The 25,801-nt window shown below is 37.1% G+C and overlaps 1 protein-coding gene across 1 annotated transcript; it reads left to right on the top strand.

The window, feature by feature from the left end:
- The first annotated feature begins 11,442 nt into the window (after positions 1 to 11,442).
- LOC130590787 (uncharacterized) lies at positions 11,443 to 12,434 on the top strand. Its single transcript, XM_057393341.1, has 2 exons — positions 11,443 to 11,725; positions 11,908 to 12,434. The coding sequence occupies exons 1-2, from the start codon at positions 11,443 to 11,445 to the stop codon at positions 12,432 to 12,434; spliced, it is 810 nt and encodes a 269-aa protein (XP_057249324.1).
- The last annotated feature ends 13,367 nt before the right edge of the window (positions 12,435 to 25,801 follow it).

Raw genomic sequence — 25,801 nt, 5'->3', positions numbered from 1 at the left:
AAAACCGCAATCCAAGAATATTAGCTATTCAAGAGACGCACACATGCAAAAAGATTAAACATAGAATTATTAAATTAACATAGTTCCATTGTAGCATGCTTAAGAAAGAAAGAAAAGACAAAAATTAAAAAGTTATGTTCCCATAAAAAAATTAAACTAAGAATAGAGTTTAAGGCTTAGGAGAGGAAGGTTATTCGACCACTTCTTCTACCACATCATTTAATTTGATCATCAGTTCCTTATGATTTCCGGCAACTGTTTGATCAATCTTGAGCACATCACCCTCCAACTTCATCAATCTCGAGTTCATCATTTGGAGAGAGGTGGTCATATCACCAAGTTGTTCCATGATCAACTTTTGACCATCCAAAGCCTTGTCAACCTTGCTCATTAACCCTTACACTAACCCATTCACTCCCTTAGCTTCATTTGCAAACTCCATCATAGCTTCCAAATGACCCATTACCAAAGTAAATAAGTAATCCAACCTCCTAGAATGAGCTAGGGTATAGGTAGTACCAATAGTAGGGTTTTGGGATGAAGAAGGAGAGGTATTAGGAGGATTTTGGGCGGCAGATTGTTCCTTAAAATTAGGAACAACAGGCTGTTCCTCTGGGATGGGAACAACAATTGGTTTCTTATCTTTGGGAACTGGAGATGGAGGTGATTTGGTAGAAGGAGGGATAGGAGCATTTTGTGGTGCAAAAGGAGGTGGAGATGCAGGTTTTGGTGGAGATGAAGTAGTAGGAGGTATGGTATCCCTAGGAACAGGAGATTGTTCCCTTGAAGGAGGAATGCATGCATCATATACTTATTTAGCAATGACACTCACTTCATCATCATCAACACTTTCTTCCGCATCATGTGAAGGAGAGTTTAGCACTTTCAAGTTTCGAACTCTTTGACTAGTCCGAGTCACTCTCACAACCAGTTTCACCAACTCTTCAACCACCTTCTTCCCTTTTCTTTTACTTTTTGTTTTTGTTTTTTCTTTTTCCAATTTTTATTTTTTCTTTTTCTTTTTCTTTTTCTATTTTTTCTGTTTTCTTTTGTTCATATTCTTTTTCTTTCTCAAATTCAATTTCAATTTCTTCTTCTTCCACATCATCACATTCATCATCATCCTCATCATCATCAACATTAGCTCTTCCTTTAATCACTTCGCCATTCACAACACACACATTTAAATTGTTCAAAGCACGAACATTTAACATATTTCCCGTAGACACACTAATATCTGGAACCCCCGGAAGCTTCACATTAAACTTAATTAATATTTCGGCTATTAGAGCTCCATAACCAGCAACAAATCCATTTTCAATGCAATGACTCATATGTTGAATCATCAAGGAGGGAAAAATTATGTGTTTATGAGAGGCTAGGCAGTGAATGTAGATCAAGTCTAACATGCTAACTTGAGCACTTTTAGAGAGGCGAGGTAAGATGGCTTTCTTTAAAGCGTGGAAGAGTATTTTGTGGTAAGGAGAAAGAAGATTATGATCAAGAAATGTATTGCCTCTTTTTCCACCATATTTCACAATTAACTCATCAAAGGAAATGTCAGAAAATGGATAAGAGCCTCTTTGTTTCTTGAAGTATACATCGGTTCCCTTCACAGGAACACCGAGTAAATTTCCCAAAAAATAAGCATTGAAGTCATTTTGGGTTCCCTTCACAAGCGTAGAACAATTTCCCTCTTCATCAATTGAAAAATTGTCACAAAATTCATCCATAAGTTTGAGAATTAAACTTTGCCATAACAATTTTCGAAAAGGTGTTCCCAACCTTGAAACTTTCAAATCAAGCAATTGACGAAAATTAACCTTTTTACACCAAGAAATATCAATGCATAAACCATGAACATACCGAGTTGTTGTGGATTTTCGTTTTGCAACCTTGGTTGTTCCTCTCACAGGAACCTTTGATTCCCCCTCAATGTTTGCATGTGGTTCCTCTACTTCCATCTCCATTGATTCTTCAATCTTCTTCCTTTTTCTTAGGACTCTTGTTGATGGATTAGGAGAGATATCCATAAGAGTTGGAGATTCGGCGTTAATGGAGGAAGGAGAGGGTTTTTCAGGTTTTTGGTTGGAGAGAGAATGAGAAGTTTGTTTGGTGTTCATGATTTTGTGGAGGTTTTTTCGGTTTTTATTGGAAATAAAAAGGAGTGATTTTTGTTTAAGGGAAAACTAGAGAATTATGAAGGAAAAAAATAATAAATCGTGTATAGTACACGATTTGAGGAGAGAGAAAAAAATAAAGAAAACTAATTAAAGAAATAGATAATATCTCCAACTAATTGAGAATATTAGAGAGAGTAAAGGATAAAATCAGATTTTTAGGAGAAAAAATCTGAACAGAATATTTTTGATTTTGATTTTTGAAATTTGAAAAAAAAAATCTAACTTAATACGCTGGGAACAACTTTGGGAACAATGAATGGAAACAAAAGTTTTGCTACTTTGGAACACCATTAACTTTTAATCCTTTGTCATCACTTAAGGCATAGAATTGTCTTATGAACAATAAGGGGAATATTATTGGACTTGGTGAGCAGTTTTCAGACATTTTTACTTATACATATGAAATAATCATATAAGATTGTGATGTATAAGCAAATAAAAACATCAATTGCCACCATACATAATGCCAAGAGAATAAAAAAATATAGCAATCATTTCAACTTGATTAAGCCAAGTTCAAGTCTCAATTTTCAAACCTATCTCTATTTAAGGGCTTTGTCAAAATATCTGCAATTTGACGTTCAGTCTCACAAATTCCATTTTAATAAGACCCTTTTCAACATTATCTTTAGAAAGTGATGCCTAATATGGATGTGTTTGACTCTTGAATGATGCACGGGATCTTTAGAAATACTAATGCACTAGTATTATCACAATAGATGGGAACACATTCAAAGTAAATTCCATAGTCACGTAGTTGTTGTTTTATCCATAGCATTTGGGAACAACATGCTGCTGCTGCAACATATTCAGCCTAGCTGTAGATAAAGCAACTGTGTTTTGCTTCTTGGTGCTCCAAGAAACAAACTATGACTAAGGAACTGAACCATACCTGATGTACTCTTCCTATTGACCAGATCTCCTGCATAGTCAGCATCCGCAAATCCTTTCAGTTCAAAGGTATCACTTCTCGAATAGAATAGGCTTAAATCGTTTGTTCCCTTGAGGTATCTTAGGATTCTCTTCACGCTGTGAGATGAGATTCCTTTGGATTGGCTTGAAACCTTGCACATAACCCTACACTGAAAGCAATATCAGGACGACTTGCAGTTAGATAATAGTGAGCCAATCATACCTCGATACTTGGTTTGGTCCACACTTTTCCTATAGAATCTTCATCCAATCTGGTTGAAGTTCCCATAGGTGTATGATTACTTTGGATGCCTCCAAACCATACTTTTTCAAGTTCCTTTATGTACTTTTGTTGATGGATGTAGATTCCTTCTTCGTTTGCTTGATTTGCAACCCCAAGAAGAAGTTAAGTCACCCATCACTCATTTCAAATTCTTTACTCATGAGATTAGCAAAGTCCTTGCACAAAGATTCATTAGTGGCACCAAATATAATATCATCAACATATATTTGAACTAATAAATGTTTTTCTTTTGATTTTAAAAACAAGGTTCGATCCAATTTTCCTCTTTTAAACTCATTTTCAAGAAGGAACTTAGAAAGTCTTTCATACCATGCTCTTGGAGCTTGCTTTAACCCATAAAGAGCTTTGTCAAGCTTAAAGACATGATTAGGAAATTCTTTATTTTAAAACCTGGAGGTTGTTCACGAAAACCTCCTCATTAGATAACCATTTAAAAAGCACATTTACATCCATTTGATACAATTTAAAACCCATGAAAGCAGCAAATGCATAAAAATTCTAATTGCTTCCAATCTTGCAATAGGGCAAAAGTTTCTTCATAATCTATACCTTCCTGTTGATTGTATCCTTTACAACTAACCGGCCTTGTTCTACTATGGTTCCGAACTCATCCAATTGTTTCTAAACACCCATTTAAACCAATAACCTTTTGTGTTTAGGTTTAGGTTCAAGGTGCCAAACTTTGTTTCTTTCAAATTGATGAAGTTCATCTTGCATAGCTACAATCCAATCAGCATCAGTGAGAGCTTCTTCATGGTTCCTGGTTCCACATAGAAAGAAAAGCATGAAAAGCAAAAAATTTCAATTGAGATCTCGTTTGAGTTCCCTTATTTATTCACTGATTATGAGTTCCACGGATGGGAACGATGATTTTCCAAGGCTTTGGTTGGAAATCCTGGATGGAAACTTGATTTCTCTTGATTATCTTCACTTCCCTGTTCTTGGGAACCAGGTTCAACAATAGTGGATTCATTCACTTGTGTATCTCTCCTAGTTCTTCTTCTTCTTCATTGGGAACAGGAACAGATGTTGTTCCTTAGGTTTGTTCCCATGACTTCGTCTTCCAAAGTCTCATCAATAAGACTTTGATCTTTTCCAACCTATTCGAAGTCATCATCAACCTGTGTGCTTGGAACAAATTTATCTGTTTCATCAAAAATAACATGCACACTTTCTTCTACACACATAGACCTTTTATTATAAACTCTATAAGCTTTGCTACTAGAAGAGTATCCTAAGAATACAGCTTCATCACTTCTAGCATCAAATTTTCCAAGATTTTGTTTCCCATTATTATGAACAAAACATTTACATCCAAATGTTCTGAAATATGTAATATTGGGCTTTTTACCAAAATAAGCTCATAAGGAGTTTTATTTAAAAAGGTCTCACCATGGCATCGATTTATAATATGACAAGCAGTATTCACAGCTTCGGCCCAAAAGTTCATAGGAAGACCACTAGCTATAACATAGTCCTAGCCATTTCCTCTAATGTTCTATTCTTCCTTTCAACAACACCATTTTGTTGAGGTGTTCTAGGGGCGGAGAAATTGTGATCTAAGACCATTGTCTCTACTAAAGTCATCAAACTTAAAGTTCTCAAATTCTTTGCCATGGTCGGATCTAAGGTGTAGTAATTTTTGACCACTCAAATTTTGAACTTTCTTTGCAAAGACAAGGAACTCATCATAAGTCTCGTCCTTGCTAGAAAGAAAAATAACCCTGTAAATCTAGAGAAGTCATCTACAATAACCAACACATATTTCTTTCCACTCCTACTTTGATCCTCATGGTCCACACAAAATCCATATGAATAACTCTAATGGTCTTGTGGTACTTACCACATTCTTGGACTTGAAAGAGGACTAACATGCTTCCTTTAGCGCAGCATCACAAACATGATCTAAATGAAACTTAATTGAAGGTAAACCTAAAACTAGTTCTTTAGAACGAAGTTTGTCAAGCAAAGAAAACTAGCATGACCTAGACTGCATTGCCATAAAAGAGAATCATCATCAATAACACTAAGGCATGTAAACTTGTTTTTGGGAACAAGGTTGAGATCCACAAATATGTGTTCCCTTTCTTGTTCCTTCCAAAAATGACATCCTTTGTGCTTTGTTGACATTAAACATTTTTCACTATTAAACTTCACACAGTTCCCTTTATCACAGAATTGGGAAATACTCAACAATTATGCTTTAAACCATCAACTAGAAAAACGTTATCTATGGAATGTGACGATGACTTACCAACTTTGCCCATGGCAACTATGTTACCTTTCTTGTTGTCACCAAAAGTCACACTTCCACCATTATAGGCTGAGAGTGAGAGAAATCTTGATTTATCTCCAGTCATATGCTTAGAACAACCACTGTCTAGGTACCATGTGTTGTTCCCCCTCACTCCAACCTGCAAGAAAACTAATTGTTAGAGTTAGGAACCCAATCTTTCTTGGGTTCCTTTCCTTCAGGAACAATAGATTTCTTTTTCCAAGTTATTTACTTGTTTCCAAGTTTCTTTAATGCGACCAAGTCTTATAGGACAAGAGTTCCTTAAGTGACCAGTGTTCCCACAAAACATACAAACTTTATCACTTGGTAAATCAACTCTCTTTTTAGGTTTTTCAAATTTCTTTTGTGATTAAAACCAAGACCTTCGTTCGTTTTGTTTGAGGGTTCTTAATCCATTTGGTATAGGTAGATTTTCTTTCTTTCTCATTAGGTGAAGTTCCCCTTCAAGTTCCTTTTTCTTTTTTCCAAAAATGAAACATGATTTTTCAATTCGTTTATTTCAGATTTGAAACTTTGCAAGGGAACTGACTTAATGTCAAAGGAACTACTTCAGGAACAAACTCTTTTAATTGGATAACTCAAGGCTTAACAAGTAGTTCTCATTTTTAAGATTTTCGAAATCCTTTTTAATTTAAGATTTTTGTCAAACAACTCAAAAATCTTTTCTCAATATCAATTCGAACACTTTTAAGCCAAGAGGTATGTTCCTTCGCAACGTTAAAGCATGTTGACATTGTTTAGTTTAATGGACTCATCTTTGCAATCATTTACAGCGTCAACAATAAACTCAAATAACTTTTCTTTACTTAAAGAATTAAGACGAGTTTTGATAGTGTCTAGACTTGCCTCAAGAGATTCAATCTCTTCATCAGATTCGGAATTGTCAAGAGCCATAAGACAGAAGTTTGCAGTCTCCTCATTTGGTTGAGGATCATCTTCTTCTTCGGAAGTCAGAGTCTCCCATGCAGCAACCATAGCTTTCTTCATATCAGATCGAGTATAGGAACTTTTGTATTCCTTGTTCCTATCTTTGCTTCGTTCCCTTCCTTTGCCTTTTCTTGTTCCCATTGGGGACTCCTTGATAAAGTGTCGAACTGCCACACTTATGACAAACAAGTTTGTTAGAATATTTCTTATTCTTACCTTTGTAGTCTCCATTCTTCATGTTCCTAAACATTCTTTTGAATTTTCGGACCATGAGAGGATTCTTCTTCTCAGTTTTGAGCTCATTTCATCAGCTTTTAAGGCAATCGATTTTTGCTTGGACATGTCTCCATTCTCATTGTCCTTGCAACTCATGAGTCATAAGGGAACCAGCAAGTTGTTCCAGATTGAACTTCGTAAAGTCCTTAGTTTCTGTAAGGCATTACCTTAGCCATCCAATCGATCCCTAGGAAGGCTCCTTAGGACCTTTCGTACCTGTTCCTCAGAGTAATCACTTTTCCAAGAGATGTTAGCTCATTAATAATATTAGTAAAGCGTGTAAACATGTCTTGGATAGATCTTTTGATTTCATTTGAAAAGTTCATATTATTCATCAAAAGATCTATTTTTGATCTCTTAACTTCACTCGTACCTTCATGAGTGACTTCAAGAAGATCCCAAATTTGTTTTGCGGTTTTGCATCCCATGACACGATTGTGTTCATGAGGTCCAAGACCACAATGAAGCAGTTTTATAGCAAGAGCATTAATTTCCATCTTTTCGAAATCTCTTATCAAAATCAGAATGATTTAGGAATTACCTCATTCTTGTCATTAGTGGTAGTGACTTCAAAATCACCTACCTCTATGACTCTCCATACCTGGTAATTGTCGGCTTTGATAAAGATCTCCATTCTGTTCTTCCAGTAGGTGTAGAACTTACCATTGAACATTGGTGGCCTCTGCGTAGAGTACCCTTCTTCCAGTTTCTCTCTAGTATTCATACTTTCCAAGATCTCGAACCCAACAGGGTTTCATGAGTTTTAGAGTTCCCGCTCTGATACCAATTGTTGTATAATATGAGCACTATAAGAGGGGTGGTGAATTATAGTGAGAGAATAAGCTATACTTTTGCGGCATTAAAAGTTAACATGGGAACAAACAATGGGAACACGAGATATTTTAGCGAGGAAAAAGTTCCTAGGCCTAGTAGGAAGAAGCAACCTCAACCACAAGGGATTTTCACACAACTTTCCACTATAATAGGCCAAAATAACTCTGTTTACAATCTTATTACTTTTCTCTCGAGCCACACTTTAAGTTACTAAACTCAAGTTCACACAACAAACAATGAGCACTGTCGTTTCTCTCAAACTTCACTAGAAGTTACTTTCTCTTTCTCTGTTTCTTGCTTCACTCAAAGCTTCTCACACTTACAAGAGTTCACTCAAGCCCTTCACTCAAAAATACAATTTGTAAGACAATGGAAGAGTAATAACTTGAATAAAGTAAGTATGAATTCTCTTAGGAAAGGCACTGACTCTTTTAGACATCTAAGAATAATTAGCTAAGTCAGACACAATTTGTTCTAAGGTTTAGGCGCCTATATATAGGCAATTTAGACATGACATAAACTTATCCACTTCTTAATCCATTATCCAATGACGTCCACGACTCTAATTAATTAATTAATTAATTTTAATTATTCCTTGAGAAGTAATTAATCCACTTCCTCCACTACTTATCTTTAAACTAAGAAGCAGTAAGTATTACGTGGTTTTAGATACTTGAGGAATAATTAAACTATTAAAATTAATTAATACTTTGGAAATAATTAATCAAGCCATACAAAAAATTTAGCAGCACTGGGTTGGTTTTTTTTCTCCTAAATGCTCTCTAGGTGCACGATAAGGTGAAGTGCTATTGTGAGCCGAGTGGAGGATGGGGAGGAAAAAGAAGAGCTCCAGCGCCGGTGAAGGGTCATCGGAGACCGGGGACTCATCTAAATCTAAGAGTGTGATTAATAAGCAAGTTATTGGAGCGGATTTTGTGGAAACCAATGGAACAGTAACAATAGAGAAATCGAAGACTGCTGAGGTTCCAGTGATGGGAAAAACTCCGGTACAGGTGACAGATTCTGAAGCTACCTTAAATGAAAAGAGTCAGCATTTTTGGAGAAGCGTAACTCAGAGCAAGATCTCTGAGAAAGGTATGGGTCTCAACTATGTCACTCCTATGGTTGTTAATGGTGAAACAGTAGCTAAACTAGATAAAATGGAGGTTGATAGAGCTACAGAAAGCTGGCAAAATGCTTGATTGTATATGTCATTGGACAAAATCCCAGTATTATGGCCATGATAAACTATTGTAAAGCCCAGTGGGCGCCTAAAGTTGAACCTAGAATTTTTAAACATGATGAAGGGTATTTTGTGGTGAAAATGGAAACGGTAGAAGATAGGGATGCTGTGCTGTTCTCAGGACCTCACCTCTTTTTTGGGAAAGCATGATTGTAAAACAGTGGACATCTAATTTCAGTTTAATCAGGAGATTCTCAAAGTTTCCAATATGGGTTACTTTTCCTAATCTACCTTTGAACTGCTGGAGTATGGATTCGTTGAGTAGGATTGGTAGTACTCTTGGTGTGCCCATCTATGCTGATGAATGCACAACAAAACAATTGAGGATCTCGTTTGCTAGAATATTAATAGAAATGGATGTAACAGGGGTAGTGAAGGAGGAGATTAATGTGGAAGATCCAAATGGAAGGGTGTTTAAACAAAGAGTTAGCTATGCTTGGCTCCCTCCATTTTGTAAAAAATGCCAGAAAGTAGGGCATGTGTGTGAGGAGGAAAAAAGACAAACAACAAGGAAAATTACTCAGAAGTGGATACCAGTTAACCAAGCTAAAAAACTTCATGATCCAATTCCAGTCTTAGAGGTCGATATTGGGGATGAAAGGGTTACTGAGATGGTTCCTTCATCTTCTAGTAATCCTAATAATCCTTCTAATGTAACCCTGTGGTTACGCCAATATCTTCTACTCAGAGACAGGAGTTAGATGAGGAAGGGGCTTGGAAATTGGTCACAAGGAAAACCAAAGATAAGGGTAAACAAGTAGCTTTCCAAGTAGCTAGAACTGCAGGAATGTCAGAATTACAGGCTGGTGGAGGAAGCTCAGCTACTGGTGCTGGGGGTGCTAAGGGACCAAACCCTTATTTGTCCTAGATGAATTGCATCTCTTGGAATGTTAGGGGGATGAATGACCCCTTTAAAATAAAAGAGATTAAGAATTTCTGGTAACTCACAAAATTGCTGTGTTGTGCTGTTAGAGACAAGAGTTAGGGAGCAGAATGCAAGCAAGGTGCATAAGAAGCTTGGGAAAGAGTGGGTGTGGGTTAACAATTACTCTCATTCCACAAGGGGGAGAATATGGATAGGCTGGAGACCTGGTTGGGTTCAACTTACAGTTTCTCAAGTGCATGAACAGTTCATGGTATGCACTTTGAAGAACCAAGATCATCAAATTACCTTGGTTGCTGTTTATGGGTTACACACAATTGCTGATAGGAGAGCTTTATGGAGTGGTTTATCTCATTGTATTCAACATCAAGACCCTATGATAATAATAGGGGACTTTAATGCTGTTTGCAATGCAAATGATAGGCTTAATGGCAATTTGATCACTGATGCAGAAACTGAAGACTTTCAGAATTTCTTACTTCAATCTAGCCTTATTGAAGCTAGGAGTATAGGAGCCTTTTATTCATGGTCTAATAGCAGTGTAGGAAGTGATAGAGTTGTGAGTAGGATTGACAAAGCTTTTGTCAATCAAGCATGGTTGAGTCTTTATACTGCAGTTGCTGTTGAGTATCTAGCTCCTGGTGTTTCAGATCACTCCCCTCTCAAATTCGCTTTGATGGCTGGCAATGTTCAAGGGGGCAGACCGTTTAAATTTATGAATATAATGGCTGAGCAAGAGAATTTTCTACTAACTGTTGATAATGCCAAGTCCTCTATACAAGGAAGTTCTAGACTTCAATCAGTGTGGGTGAAACTCAAGGCTGTCAAGAGAGATTTGAAGGTGATGAAACAGCAGAAAATAGGAATAGCTCAGGAAAAGGTGGAGGTGCTGAGAAAGCAAATAACAGATCTACATAGTCAGGGGGGTTATGACAATAATGCTGAGATCCAACTCTCTGTTAAAGGTCTGCTGAAGGACCTGAATTACTGGTCTCATGTTGAAGATAGTATCCTTCATCAGAAAGCTAGGCTCAACTGGTTAAAGCAGGGAGATGCTAATACTAAAATGTTTTTTACTGCTACTAAGGCCAGGCATGGTCAGAATAGAATTGATTTGATAGTAGCTGATGATGGGAGAATGATTCAGGATGTAGGAGCTATAAGAGAGGAAATCTTGGATTTTTATAAGAAGCTGTTGGGAACAAGAGCAACAAGACTCCAGGGAGTGGATCTTAATGTTGTGAGGGAGGGTCCAAGTCTGTCTAATCAGGCACAAGAATCACTAATGAGAGTGATTACACATACTGAGATTGATAAAGCCCTTGCTGGAATTGGGAATGATAAGGCCCCTGGGATTGATGGCTTTAATGCCTACTTTTTCAAAAAAAGTTGGTGCAAAATCAAGGATGATATATATGCAGGAGTTCATGAATTTTTTGATACTGGTAAAATGTATAGACCTGTGAATTGCACTACTGTTACTTTGCTTCCCAAGTCCCTAATGCAACTAAGGTTAAAGAATACAGACCTATTGCATGCTGTACAGTAGTATACAAGATTATCTCAAAAATCTTGACTAACAGGATGAAAGATGTGATTGGAGAGGTGGTGAATGAAGCTCAATCAGGGTTTATCCCAGGGAGGCATATTTCTGACAATATCCTATTAGCTACAGAGCTTATTAGAGGGTATACTAGGAAATATATGTCTCCTAGATGCATTATGAAAGTGGATATTAAGAAAGCCTATGATTCAGTAGAATGGTCTTATCTGGAAACATTACTGAAAGAATTTGGGTTCCCTAATGTGTTTACTGGGTGGATAATGGAGTGTGTTTCTACTGTATCTTATAGTGTTCTGGTGAATGGTATTCCAACTCAGCCTTTCAAGCTAGAAAAGGTCTAAGGCAGGGGGACCCACTGTCCCCTTTTCTATTTGCATTAAGTATGGAATACTTAAGTAGGTGCTTGAATGAATTGAAGAACTCTCCTGAGTTTAATTTCCATCCTAAGTGTGAAAGATTGAATATCACTCATCTGATGTTTGCAGATGATTTGTTGATGCTTTGTAGAGCTGATAGGAGCTCCCTGGAGTATATGGTTAATGCTTTCCAAAAGTTCTCAGAAGCTTCTGGCTTATCTATTAGTCAAGAGAAGAGTAATGTGTATTTCTGTGGGGTGCATGATAACACAGCAAAGGATTTAGCTGATAGTATACAAATGCAGGTAGGGGAGCTCCCTTTCAGATATCTAGGGATCCCTCTCACTTCAAAGAAACTCACAACAGCTCAATGTAAGCCTTTGGTGGAGAGGATCACTAGTAGGGCTCAAACTTGGTTGGCTAATTTGCTATCTTATGCAGGGAGGCTTCAATTGATAAAGAGTATACTTAGTAGTATGCAAAACTACTGGGCTCATATATTCCCTCTCTCAAAGGCAATCATTCATGCTGTAGAGAAGGTCTGTAGAAGATTCCTTTGGACTGGTAAGACTGCAGAGTCCAACAAAGCTCCTGTTGCTTGGGATACCATTCAACTCCAAAGAGTGGAGGGGATGGAATGTTATCAACATGGTTAATTGGAATAAAGCTGCTATGCTCAAGCTGCTGTGGGCAATAGAGTTTAAAAGGGATAAGATGTGGGTGAAGTGGATCACTCCTATTATATTAAAAGGCAGACTATCTATACAGTCAACCTTAGTAATCAGGTGTCATGGGTTCTAAGGAAGATTATAAAGGCTAGAAAATCTTGAATGATGGAGTTGAATGGAGTGAGGTGAGTACTGGAGAAAAATTCTACATAAACAAAGCTTACAGGAAGCTCAATGATTCTGCTGTAAGAGTGAGTTGGAAGAGATTAATTTGTAACAACCAGGCCACTCCGAGAAGTAAATTCATCTTGTGGATGATGCTGCATCAAAGACTTCCTACAGTGGATAGAGTAAGGAAGTGGGGAGTCAATTGTGATCCTAGGTGTAGCCTATGTAAAAATGATGATTGAAACAGCACAGCACTTATTCTTCTCATGTACTTATGCTAATGGAAATCTGGAGCCAAATTTGCAGATTAATGAATGTTGCAAATGTAGGGACGAATCAGCAGGAGGTGATCTCAAGCATGAGTAATCAGGCTAGGAAGAAAAAGGGGAAGTGTTTGTTATGCTCTTACTGAATGTGTTTATGCGATCTGGAGGCAGAGAAATAGCCAAATTTTCACTGTCATTTGTAAAGATGTAAAAGTAGTCTTTAGGGACATAGTCTTTACAGTGGCTTCGAGGTGTATGGATAGTGACAGGAGTAAGCTGATGCTATAATTCTCCTGGTGTATGTTCTGACTCTTTGTTTCATGTGCAATGCTGTTGATGCACATGTTTTTTTGGTATTAAATACAACTATTATTTGCCAAAAAAAAAAAAAAATAATTAATCAAGCCCACTAACCACTAACTACAAAATGTTTAGCAGTAGTTTAGGCGTGATAACATATTTTTGGAGAGTAAATAAAATATTTACTTTAACTAGATTTTAGGAAAATATCTTTGAAAATAAGTTTGATTAAAAACGAAAATCAGATTTATATTTAAAATGAGAATCTTTAAAACCGGAAAGAATATTTTATATCAAAAACAAAATCTTTTAGTTTAAATAAAATATAAAAGATAAGATTAAATTCGGTTAAATATTTCTCTTAATAAAATCATAAAATCATTTTAAATCTTTTCCTAACAAACTAATAACAAACTCCCTAAAATAGGGATCTAGTCAAAACTTCCCTAAAACCTCTAACTAACTTATTGGACGCACACCATGAGTTAGGCGCACCACTTATAAGTTATTTAGGTGTTCGTAAACCAGTTTATAGGTCTTGTTCCTTAACCTTGTTCCTAACCGTGCCAGGGTCTGCAGCCTGTCATGGGAACAGAACCAAGTTCCTTTGAGAATTCACCACAAACTAAATTGAGCTTTCACTCAACCTTAACATGAAGATAATAAACACACCCTAATGTATTCTAATCTTCACTCCAAGCTTGATACTTCATCACTCGAACATCTTCACTTCGATCTTTGATTAATTCTGCATTTTAAACTTCAATCAAGTATTCTCTTTGGTCGAGAATGAATTACCTAGCAACAACATAAATAAAATACACTATGTCTTTTGTGGTTAAGTCATCTTCAAAACTCAAGGGTCAACAATACACAATGTCTAGGGATGTAAAGGTCTCACCTCCTAACCCCCGGCTATATCTCATTAGTCAACCCTTGCTCAAACCTCTAAGCTTACTCCTCTGTAGCTACAACCTCTGATGCAAACCTCGACAGTGCTATAAACTTGCTGTAATAATCAGAGATGGTCATACTACCCATCCTAAGGTTAATGAACTCCTGGACCTTCTGTTTCCTCATAAATGTTGGGTAAAACTTCCCCCTTAAGGCAATAATAAAAGCATCCCAAGTGAATATTCCACAACACTCAGTCTATCTCCATTTTCTCTCCACCATAAGTCAGCCTCATCCTTAAGGCCAGGTACAACACAGCCTGACCCACTCTCATGCCCTCAGGACAGTTCACAACCCCAAATTTTTTTTTCAAACTCTCTAATCAATTTTCTAGGAAGGTAGGATCAGCTTTCCCCTTATAGTATGGTGGCTTAACCTTAGCTAACATCTCAAACATGTCCCTAGCAGTATCGGGACGCTTAAGTCTCTCTTGAGTCAAATTTTCTGCCAAGAGGCGAATAACAGCAGCTAGGTCGTTTTTGCTGTTAGCCATCCTACTGCATGACCTGAAATTAATGTAACTCTACTTTAGATTTCATTATAACTTATATGCTAATCTAATAAGGCAACATTTGATTTGATCAAAAAAGATCGCATCAACTAAAAATTTCTCAAACACTTCCAAGTACTACACAAATGTTCTTTAGCAACCACATAATCATCCATGAGAAAATATTCACATCAAAACACACATGTGGAAAATAACAAACAATAATTTAATCACATAATATATATTACATAATAAAAAGATTCTCAACACGTGGCCGAAATAAATTCTTGCTCACTCGAATAAATAAATATTTACTTTTATTCATCCAAAAGGGTATTATTAAATAGTTGTTGTAACTATAACATTATTATTTTTCTAAACACAAAGGTACTATAAAATAAATCTAATCACTGCTGGCCAGCTATCCAACATGATTATATTATTTTTTCTTTAATATAACACATAATTAATGATCTAAGGTGAAACATTATCATTCTTGTCCTTAGATTTCGTGTACCGTTCTGGTGTGAAGATCTCATCTTCAAACTCATCTATGTCATTAGTGTTATAATAGACATTTCTTTTTAGGTCTGGTGTAGTTATTTCCATCACCTTCATCATCACTTATTATAATAGGATTATGATATCTTCCTACCCTATTAACATGTCTGGTAGACATGGTTAGGGATATACAACAAATAAACCTATTCTAATAGATATATTTAGTACTCTCCCTGAACGCAATTTCCAATAATAAACAATAAGTAGTTACCACCTACAACATAGGCACAAGCATATAAACATTTAGCAGGGAAGGATGAGGAGCTAGCTCATGTGGTAGAGTACTCCCCTCTGATCCTTGAGGTCAGGGGTTCGATCCTTACCCCCAACATTATGTTGGGGTATTTCCTTAGCATGCTTTGCATGCTTTACCAGCCAATGTGCTGGTAGTTCCTATAAGGCTAGTAGCCTTTGTAGGGGTTAGCCCTTGGGCTGACTTAATTTCCCAATCCAAAAAAAAAAAAATTAGTAGGGAAGAAAAATATAATCATGTTGAACTAACTATTTAATGCTGCCATATAATATTTCTATCCTATATGCATTTCGTATGATACGCATTCTCACAATACAACAAAAAATAAACTAAAAGTATTAAAATAATAAATAATAATACTTAAAATTTTTGACTAAATAATAAATAAAATAAATAAAAACGTCAAACTCAATAAAATTAAATTCTGGAAAAAAATTTCGACCAGAAAAATCCGAACTTAAAAAAAAAAATTCGGAAAATTAAGACAAATTCGAACCTAAAAAAATAATCCGAACCTTATAATTTTTTTCCGAAAAAAATTTCCGGCGCAAAAAAAAAAATTTCGACCCATATAAAAACAAAGAATAGTCGAACCTTACTTTTTTTCCGAATACAATTTTTCGAATGCTAGTGTGAAGTCATACGTGTTTCAAAAATTAATTTAAACACAACGAATAAGTAGGAGCTCAATTCTAAGAAATTTATTTAAATAAATAGCTAGTTAGGCGCCTAAAATTTTAAAATAATCTAAAGCTCCCAGTTACGACTTTGTAACACCCCGATAATCCTCTCTTTTTCAAAAATAGTTTTCAAATATAAAACTTAGAGAATCATCAAAACATTATCGCCCGTGTGATAACGTATTGGCTTATTCAGAATTTTGCAGCGAAAAATATATAACTAATTTTTAGAATTGATATATAATAAATAACAAAGTAACTTTAAAACCAAACAACATTGTTAACTTAACTTCAAACCAAACTTAAATATAATGTATCTACAATAAAACAATAAATATATCAATATGCTACACAAGCTTTCCATTCTTGAGACACAGGATCAATAAGGCAAAGCCATGATCAACACATACAAACAAAGCATGTAACAACAAAGCTAATTACTACACAATAATAAATAAAATTCCTAACATGGTACTAATAAATAGTAAGCACGGATAAATAACAACATAACAATCTTTTCATTACTTTAATGGAATAGTCATTGGACCGAGTTGTCTAACTAAAAACCAGACTTCACATAGGTTGACGAAATACGGACGCGGCTACGTATTTCATAATGACCTACGATATCGAGGAACCTTTTAAAGAAAAATAGGAACAATGATCAATCCGATTCCCAGAAAAAGCCATGGCACGCTCACCATGTACCCCAACTCCTGATTGTCCAACTTCAGACGTGCACCAGTCTAAAGTTTATCACTATTCAAGTTTCACTTTACATGATTTACCAATTATTACTTGCTATGACACACAAGCAACAGTAGAGGAAGGCGCCCTATTAAATGTACCTAATGTACCTAATGTTTACTTGCTATGCCCATATAAATGTAGATGAACCCGTCGTAGAGGAAGGCGCCCTATTATAGGCAAACTCCGCATGAGCCAAACGTGCATCCCAATCCTTTGTAGTCTTACGCACAAAGCCTCATAGCAATGTACCTAATATTTTATTTGTGACTTCAGTTTGCCCATCAGTTTGGGGATAATGCGAAGTACTAAATAGTAGTTTAGTTCCCACAAGCTTCCAAAGAGTCTTACAAAAGTAGTTAAGTAACTTAGTATCCCTATCCGATACTATACTCTTGGGAATACCATGAAGACGCACCACCTCTTTGTAATACAAATCAGCCACATTGCTAGCATTATTTTGTTTTATGGCAAGGTATAAAATGAGCCATCTTGCTAAATGATCAACCACTACCATGATGGAATCCTTACCTTTCGCTGTGTGTGGCAACCCAACAATGAAGTCCATGCTTACACTATCCCAAGGGACACTAGGAACATGCAATGTAGTGTACAAACCCTTGTGGAAACTGCTCTCGGCCTTTTGACATGTGGCGTATCTCTCAATTACAAGATGAATATCTCTAAGCATCTTAGGCTAATAGAAAAGTTCACATAATAAATCATATGTCTTATGCACTCCAAAGTGCCCCGCAATACCCGCGGCATGCATCTCCCTCACTAACAACTCACGCACACTACACTTAGGCACACATATACGATTCTCCTTAAATAAAACCCATCTTGAATAGCATAGGAGCCTTGGGGAGTAGCAATCATATCCTTGAAGTCATCATCATCACCGTAATGTTATTTGAGAATTTCGAACCCTAGTAAACGAGCTTCCATGACTGCCAACAAATACCCCCTCCGCGAAAATGCATCCGCCACAATATTCTCCTTGCCTTTTTTATACTAAGAAGCAAATGTGAAGGATTGCAAAAATTCCACCCACTTATCATGTCTCACATTAAGTTTTTGTTGCCCATGTATATGTTTTAGACTCTCATGATCCGAATGAAGCACAAAAGGCTTAGGACGAAGATAATGAGACCAATGCTCAAGTGCACGAATGATGGCATAAAACTCCTTGTCATAAGTGGAATAGTTAAATTTTAGCCCCATTCAATTTCTCACTAAAAAAAGGCTATGAAACGTTTTTCTTGTAGTAGCACATCACCTATTTCCAAACCACTAGCATCCGTTTCAACCTCAAATAATTTAGAGAAATCTGGTAAGGCAAGAACTAGTGCATTACATAGGCTAGCCTTCAACTCTTCAAAGGCCCTCTTTGCATTGTGAGTCCAAACAAACTCACCCTTCTTTGTAAGTTCAGTAAGAAGGGTTGCCATAGTGCTAAAATTGCGGATAAAACGCCTATAAATACTTGCCAGCCCATGAAAACTCCTCACATCATGTGCATTCTTTGGTTCTGGCCAAGAAGAAATTGCTTCGACCTTAGAAGGATTAACTCGTACCCCTTCACTCGATACAATATACCCCAAGAAAACAAGACAAGGAACCAAAAACGTACACTTCTCCATCTTGCCATATAGTTGTGATGCACGCAAAGCTTCAAAAACTTGTTTTAAATGATCAAAAGTGCAACTCCTTTGTTTGACTATGAATCAGGATGTCATTTAAATAAACAAAAATAAAAGAGTTAATAAAGGGGCGTAATACCTCGTTCATCAACCTCATGAAAGAATTGGTGCATTGCATAACCCAAAGGGCATCACTATCCACTCATATAACCCTTGCTTCGTTTTGAATGCAGTCTTCCACTCATCCCCTTGTCGCACCCTCATTTGGTGGTATCCACTCCTCAAATCAATCTTGGAGAAGATTTTGGTGCCATGTAATTCGTCCAACATATCATCGAGCCTGAGCATAGGGAACCTATACTTGATGGTGATGCTATTTACAGCTCTAGTATCCACACACATGCACCAAGTACCATCCTTTTTAGGTACAAACAAAGCTGGTACAGAACAAGGGCTTTTACTTTTACGAACATACCCTCGATCAATTAGCTTTTGTACTTGTCTTTGTAGCTCCTTAGACTCTTCGGGATTGCATCTATATGCAGCCTTATTTGGGAGGGTGGCTCCTGGAACCAAATTAATGGCATGTTCTATGCCTCGAAGAGGTGGCGTGGTGGAAGGTCATCCGGAAACATATCTTCGAATGCTTTAAGAAGGGCAGTTAAGGTGGGATCTTGTTGAGGATTCTTGGGTGTTGTTGCCTCCCTTTGGTACAACACATACCCTACGCCACCATCCTTAATCTCCCTCTCAAACTCAGCTCCTTTTAAGAAGAGATTGGGTTTGCTTATGTCCTTAGTTGGCGCCACTTTAGGAGGAAGTGGTTTCAACCTATAACACTTACTTCCAACCTTAACCGAGTAGATATTGCGTTTGCCAGCATGATTAACATTCCTAGCCCATTGCCATGGTCTTCCCAACAAAATAGAGCAAGCATCCATAGGAATAACATCGCACCATAACTCATCCTTGTAATCTCCAATAGAAAAAAGGCTACAAGTGCTTGTTTCTTCACCTTAATTGTCACATATCATTAATCCAATTCAAAGCATAAGGCTTAACATGATCTCTAGTAGGCAGTTTGAGGATGTTCACCGTCTTAGAAGAAGCTACATTTGCACACGACCCACTATCAATGGTAAGATTGCACGCCCTATCATTCACGAAGGCCCTTGTATAAAAAAAATTCTCCCATTGCTCTTCTTCTTCCTTCAATGGTTGGAATTATACCCTAAGCAATCTCCTCAAAATCAAGGTGTCCTTGTCCAGAACAGGCTCTTGAAGCTCTTGATCATCCCACCTCTCATCGTCCTCAAATTCAGACTCCCCTTCTTTACTTTCCTCCTCTTCCTCAAGGCTTGCACGTTCCTGCTCTTCCCTTTGTTAAGCAAGAAAGTTAACTAGGGTCCTATGACCTTTGGGGAAATAGCAACCTTTTGTGGCAACGACGTGAAATGTGACCAAAACCTTGGCATTAATTTGTAGCATTGTTTCTTAGCCAAGGCAGCATGTCCCGGGTTAACATAGATTTTTGGCTTGGGTTTAGGATCGAATTTAGATGAAGAAGATGGTGGTTGTGTAGATTGGTTATAGGTAGGTTTATTTTTGTAGGAAGTGGAATAGGAGCTGCTAGAGTACATCTTCTCCTTACCCTTACTCACCTCCCTTTCTTGCTATTCAAACCTCTTGGCCAATCTAATTAAGAACATCATCAAAGAAAATGTAGTTAGAAGTTTGTACCTTATTGGCTATGGAAGGTCTCAATCCAGTGGTGAACCGTCCAATCTTCATCTCTTCTTTCTTGTCCAACTTACACAATATACACAACTTCTCAAACTCCTTGGTATACTCAACCACACTCTTGGAGTTTTGTTGAATTTGGTTGAGCTTTAAGAACGTTCTTGAAGATATTCATGTGGAATGAATCTCTTCTTGAGTTGCCTCTTCAATTTGGACCAAGTATCAATCCTAGGATCACCATCCCTGATTCTCTTGTTTCTCAAGCTTTGGAATCATATACTAGCATATCTAGGAATCTTCAAGTGTACAACTTTGAAAGCCTTTTGTTTATCGAAACCTTTATAGTCCATAAGCTTTTCAAATTGTCGAATCCATTCTTGAAGATCCTCAACATCTCCTTCACTAGTAAACTCCTTCGACTCCATGAGTTTGAAGTCTCTATCACTTCCCACAGGAGTTATTATTGGTGGCTCCCTAGTTGAGCGTTCTCGTCCTCCTTGTTCCTCCCAATTTCAAGCCAACGATTCAACCCTTCGATTGGTAGTTTGTATGGAATCATTCATGGAGGTAAAACTCTCATTGAAATCCCTCATCATATTCGACATCATATCCTGCAACTCTTTTCGCATTACAGGAGTCCCCATATTCAAGAAAGTCTCAAGAAATTGACCCACGTTAGGAAATTCATAACTTCCTCAAAACACAACCAAAACTTGTGAAATTTGGATTCCAGCGATTCTTGCACGCCTTCAAAGAACAATCTCGAAACTATATCAAAAGTCCTCTAACTTTTGTGAAATTTTAACACAATAAACTAGACAATATGTAGTCCAGTTTAGGATAAAAAAATCTTCAAAAAACTCAAAATATGCTAGGAGTTCAAGGCCCTCAAAGTTACTGCAAATTCGGGAAGTGAAAACAAGCGTCACCCTGAGATCTTGGCCAAATCTCTGATACCACTTGATGTTCCAGATGGTTATGGAGGTTTCTTGATTAAAAGAAACGATTATGGATTGTGTTTGAAGGTGAATATGGGGTGAATCTTGAAGGCAACGACTTCAAGTTTGGAACAAAGGCAACGACTTTGATCCACTAGTCAAGCTAGTCTCTAAACTTTCTCTCAAGTATGTTCAACAATACTCTCAAAGATTTTATGCAATAATCAACAACGTCCTCCTTTCTTATTATGAAACACACTAATATATATTGTACAACCTAAGGCTTAATCCAACCGACTTACTCCTAATCTACCTTGGATTAGAACAACCGACCCCTAAACAACTTGAATCATGTAAAATCCATGGTTTTAAGAACGTAGGCAAAACCATGACTCCTACTAAAACAAAACAACATTAAAACATGAAATGAAAATATAACATGACACACATCTACTCTATACCAACCCCAGTAACACAAGAACAACTTGGCCCTTGTCCAAATGACAACCCAAGCTCTAATGCGCCCAAGTCTTCCATGTCGAGCTCCTCGTTAGTTGCCTGGACAGTGGTTAGCACTGTGTTGTTAATAGTGGCCAACACTGTCTTGTTGCTAAAGGCTTTATCACTTTTAGTAACACTTGGCGCCTCATGATCCGTATCAATAAAGTTCCCAACCAACATGATTGCATCAATATTCCATATAGACATAATATCAATCTCATAATTAAATCTCATACTTAACATGTTCGCACACAAGAATAAAACATGTAAAATCCAATCATAATAACAATCATATATGAACTCACAAAGTTCCTATACACGATATATACTACATAACTTTTCCTTCCTAAAATCATGATACTACATCAAACAACACATAGGTATGTACGTACCTTATCTAGACAAATTGATAGGCCACTTTAACAATTTTAGAAGTCGCCTACAGAGAAATCTCCAACTAAAATAACCAATAGAATTTATAATCAATAATCCAAATAAATTCCAGCAACTTTAAAATACTCAAAATTCTGTTTAAAAAAATTTAAAAGTTGTTTTCATCATTAAAACTTCAATTACTTATATTCCCTAGCATAGTGCTACTATACTAGTCATTAAAATCCATAAAGCTCCATTAATAACAACCTTTCTAAAATTCCAACAACTTATAATTTATTGAAACTCCCTTTAAACATGCTTAAATATGCTTAAATTCATAAGTTTAATCAATTTCATAATTTATAACATGCTACTATGATTTTTCAATCTTTAACACTCTAACAATCCATGCTTTTGATAATTAAAATCTCAATTTAAACATAATAATCAAATCTTAATTTTTATTCTTTCAATATATAATTTATATAATCATAGATTCATTATTTAGACAGTAAATTAAAGTTTCTAACCATAATTAGTACTAAAACAAATCATAAAAACATAATCTTTGATCAAGACTTGAGAAAGAAGAAAAGTAATCAAACCAACACAAGAAAGAGAAACAAGAGGAGGAGCGATGGCCAAGTACAGCAGCAAGCCGGCAGCCAGTGGTGGTCGGCGGTGATGGTGGCGGTGGTGGATTTCTAGAGAAAAAAAACGTGAAGAAGGAGATTCGACTAGGTGGCCGACTATTGTGAGTGGGAGGGAGGAGAGACAAAATTTGTGTGGGTAAAATATTTGGGTTTAGTGTAATGGTTAAGATGACAAAATCATCGTTTACTGGAAAGGGTGAAAGGGACAACAATCTCCTGGGCTCATACATACACATGTTTGTGGTCCTATGAGCACAAAGGCAATGGGAGGATTTAATTACTTCATTACCTCCATTGAAGGTTTAAGTAGATATGAATATGTCTAATTAATGAAACATAAGTCGGAATGTCTTGACAGGTTCAAAGAGTTCCAAAGTGAAGTACAGAATAAACTTGGTAAGATAATCAAAGCACTGCGATCTGATTATGGTGGCGAATATTTGAGCCAAGAATTTGATGATCACCTAAAGGGTTGTGGAATTCTTTCACAATTAACTCCACCAGGAACACCGCAGTTAAATATTAATGGTGTATCGGAAAGGAGAAATTGAACCTTGCTAGATATGGTTCAATCAATGATGAGTCTTGTTGATCTTCCGATTTCTTTTTGAGGATATGCTCTCGAAACAACTGCACACAAACTGAATAGGAGCACGTCAAAGGTTGTAGAAAAGACTCCATATGAGTTATGGAATGTTAAAACTCCAAAATCGTCTTTTCTTAAAATCTGGGGATGTGAGGTCTATGTAAAGCGGTCACTATCAGAGAAACTTGCACCCAAGTCAGATAAATGTCTTTTTGTGGGATACCCAAAAGAGACAAGGGCTTATTACTTCTATAACCGTCAAGAGAACAAAGTTTTTGTTGCTCATGATGCTGTCTTTCTTGAAAAGGAATTTGTTTCTAGAAAGACAAATGGGAGTAAAATAATACTCGAAGAAATTCGAGATGAGTAATAACTGGACTTGGTCCACACAATGTCAAAGACAAGACGAAAGTCATGTTCAAGAGATGACGTATTCAACACGTGAACCTCCTACCATCCCACTTAAATCTAATTCAAGCGAAAATCTTCAAGAAGTTGAAGAAAACATTTCTCTTGATGCTCAAGCCTCGCGCAGGTCAAGTAGACCAAGGATTCCAAACAAGAGGTTGGTTGATTTCATGTTAATTGGAAACTCTGAAATTATGATTGGAAAATTCAATCTCTACTACCTACAAACAAGCTTTCACGAGCCCATACTCTGAGAAATGTCTTGAGGCCATGAAGTACGACTTAGAGTCCATGTCTGAGAATAAATTTTGGACCCTGGTCGACTTGCCTGACTGGGTTAACCTATTGGATGAAAGTGGATGTTCAAATTGAAAACAGACAAAGATGGAAATGTCTATGTCTACAAAGCAAGACTGGATGCAAAAGGATTCAGGCAAATTCATTGTATTATTGGTATAGACTATTTTCTCCAGTGGCAATGCTTAAGTCAATTCAGATACTTTTAGCAATTGCTGCATTTTCATGATTACGAAATTTGGCAGATGGATGTCAAAACCGCATTCTTGAATGGGTTTTTTAATGAGGATGTGTACATGAGACAACCTGAGGGTTTTGAGGATCTAGAAATCCTAAAAGGGTTTCCAAGATTTAGAGATCCATTTATGGATCGAAGCATGCATCTCGATCGGAGCTGGAATCTTCGCTTTGATGAGGTAAACAAACAATTAGGTTTCCTCAAAAGTGAAAAAGAATCTTGCGTTTACGAGAAGTTTAGTGGGAGCAACCTAATCTTCTTGGTTCTGTATGTAGATGACATACTACAAAAGGGAAATGACATATATACTAATGCTTGAGTCAGTCAAGGAATGGTTGAAAAGTTGTTTATCCGTGAAAGACCTTGGAAAAGCTGAGTACATACAAGAAATTAAAATCCATAGAGATAACTCTCGAAAGATGATTGGACTAAGTCAAGAAACTTATATTGATAACAATGTTACAAGCTTCAACGTGGAAAACTCGAAGAGAATATTCGTTCCCATGTCACATGGCATATCACTTAGCAAGAGTCAATGCCCCACTGAGCCTGATGAGTTAAAGCGAATGAGAAGCACACTGGACTGCAACTAAGAGCATCCTTAAGTACTTGAGGAGGACTAAAGGTTTATTCATAGTCTATGGAGGACAAAGTGAGTTGATTGTTGAAGGTTATACTGATGCGAGCTTCCAAACCAACATAGATGATTACCGCTCCCAGTCATGGTATGTCTTTCGTTAAATGGAGGAGCAATGAGCTGGAAGAGCTTAAAGCAAAGCAGTGTAGCAGACTCTAAGACAGAATCATCATTAGCAACGGTTGAAACAACTAAGGAAACAGTTTAAATAAAGAAGTTCTTAATAACCGAGCTGGATATCATGCCTAATACTTTGGAAGGGCTTGAGTTCTTTTGTGACAACAATGGTGCTATTGCGCAAGAAAAGGAACAAAGATCACTGATGTGTTTATTATTCATCGATTATTTACTCCAACCCCTTAGTTTTGATTGTTGATTTGGGCTCTTTTGAGCTCGTTTCTTGTGGATTTGATACGTTTGGAGCTCTTTTCGTGTGTTGCATGTTTTGATGCAGATTAGGCACTTTTTGCCTTTATGTAAATCGCGACACGGAAGTCCAACGGTCACACAAGGTCCAAGGAGTATCCGAAATATTGCACGAGCGATTCGGTTGGGTTGCACGAAGAAAAGGCAAGAAAACATATTCGCCCGGTCGACCGGGCGGTGTGGCCCGACCGGACGAACCACCACACTTATCTGGTGATGCATATCTATTTTGCCCGGCCAACTGGGCGACCAATGGAAGGAATTTGCTCACGAGTCCGACCGGGGGAATCAAGAAAGTCAACCTGCCAGCACTCACTTCACCCAGCCAATCGGGAGGTCAAATGGGAAAATTCACTCACGCGCCCGACTGGGCGATTTTGCTTCTTTGTCGTAAGTTGTGAATCACCGTCGCCCGACCGGGCGGTTTTTTGAATACGGGTTTTTTCGGTTTTTTTCAGCCGATTTTGTAAAAAGTATAAATAGGTGTTTAGTAT

This window comes from Beta vulgaris, chromosome 3 (assembly GCF_026745355.1).
Source record: "Beta vulgaris subsp. vulgaris cultivar EL10 chromosome 3, EL10.2, whole genome shotgun sequence".
NCBI classification, from domain to species: Eukaryota; Viridiplantae; Streptophyta; class Magnoliopsida; order Caryophyllales; family Amaranthaceae; genus Beta; species Beta vulgaris.
The sequence above is the reverse complement of the archived record's forward strand: the minus strand, read 5'-3'. Positions and strand labels throughout refer to the sequence as shown.

What these genes read in the sequence shown, in the direction of transcription:
- LOC130590787 (XM_057393341.1), top strand. Translation starts at nt 11,443, where the DNA reads ATGAAAGATGTGATTGGAGAGGTGGTGAATGAAGCTCAATCAGGGTTT. An exon ending in TTATAGTGTTCTGGTGAATG is followed by an intron (nt 11,726 to 11,907) that starts GTATTCCAACTC and finishes TGATGTTTGCAG; the next exon opens with ATGATTTGTTGATGCTTTGT.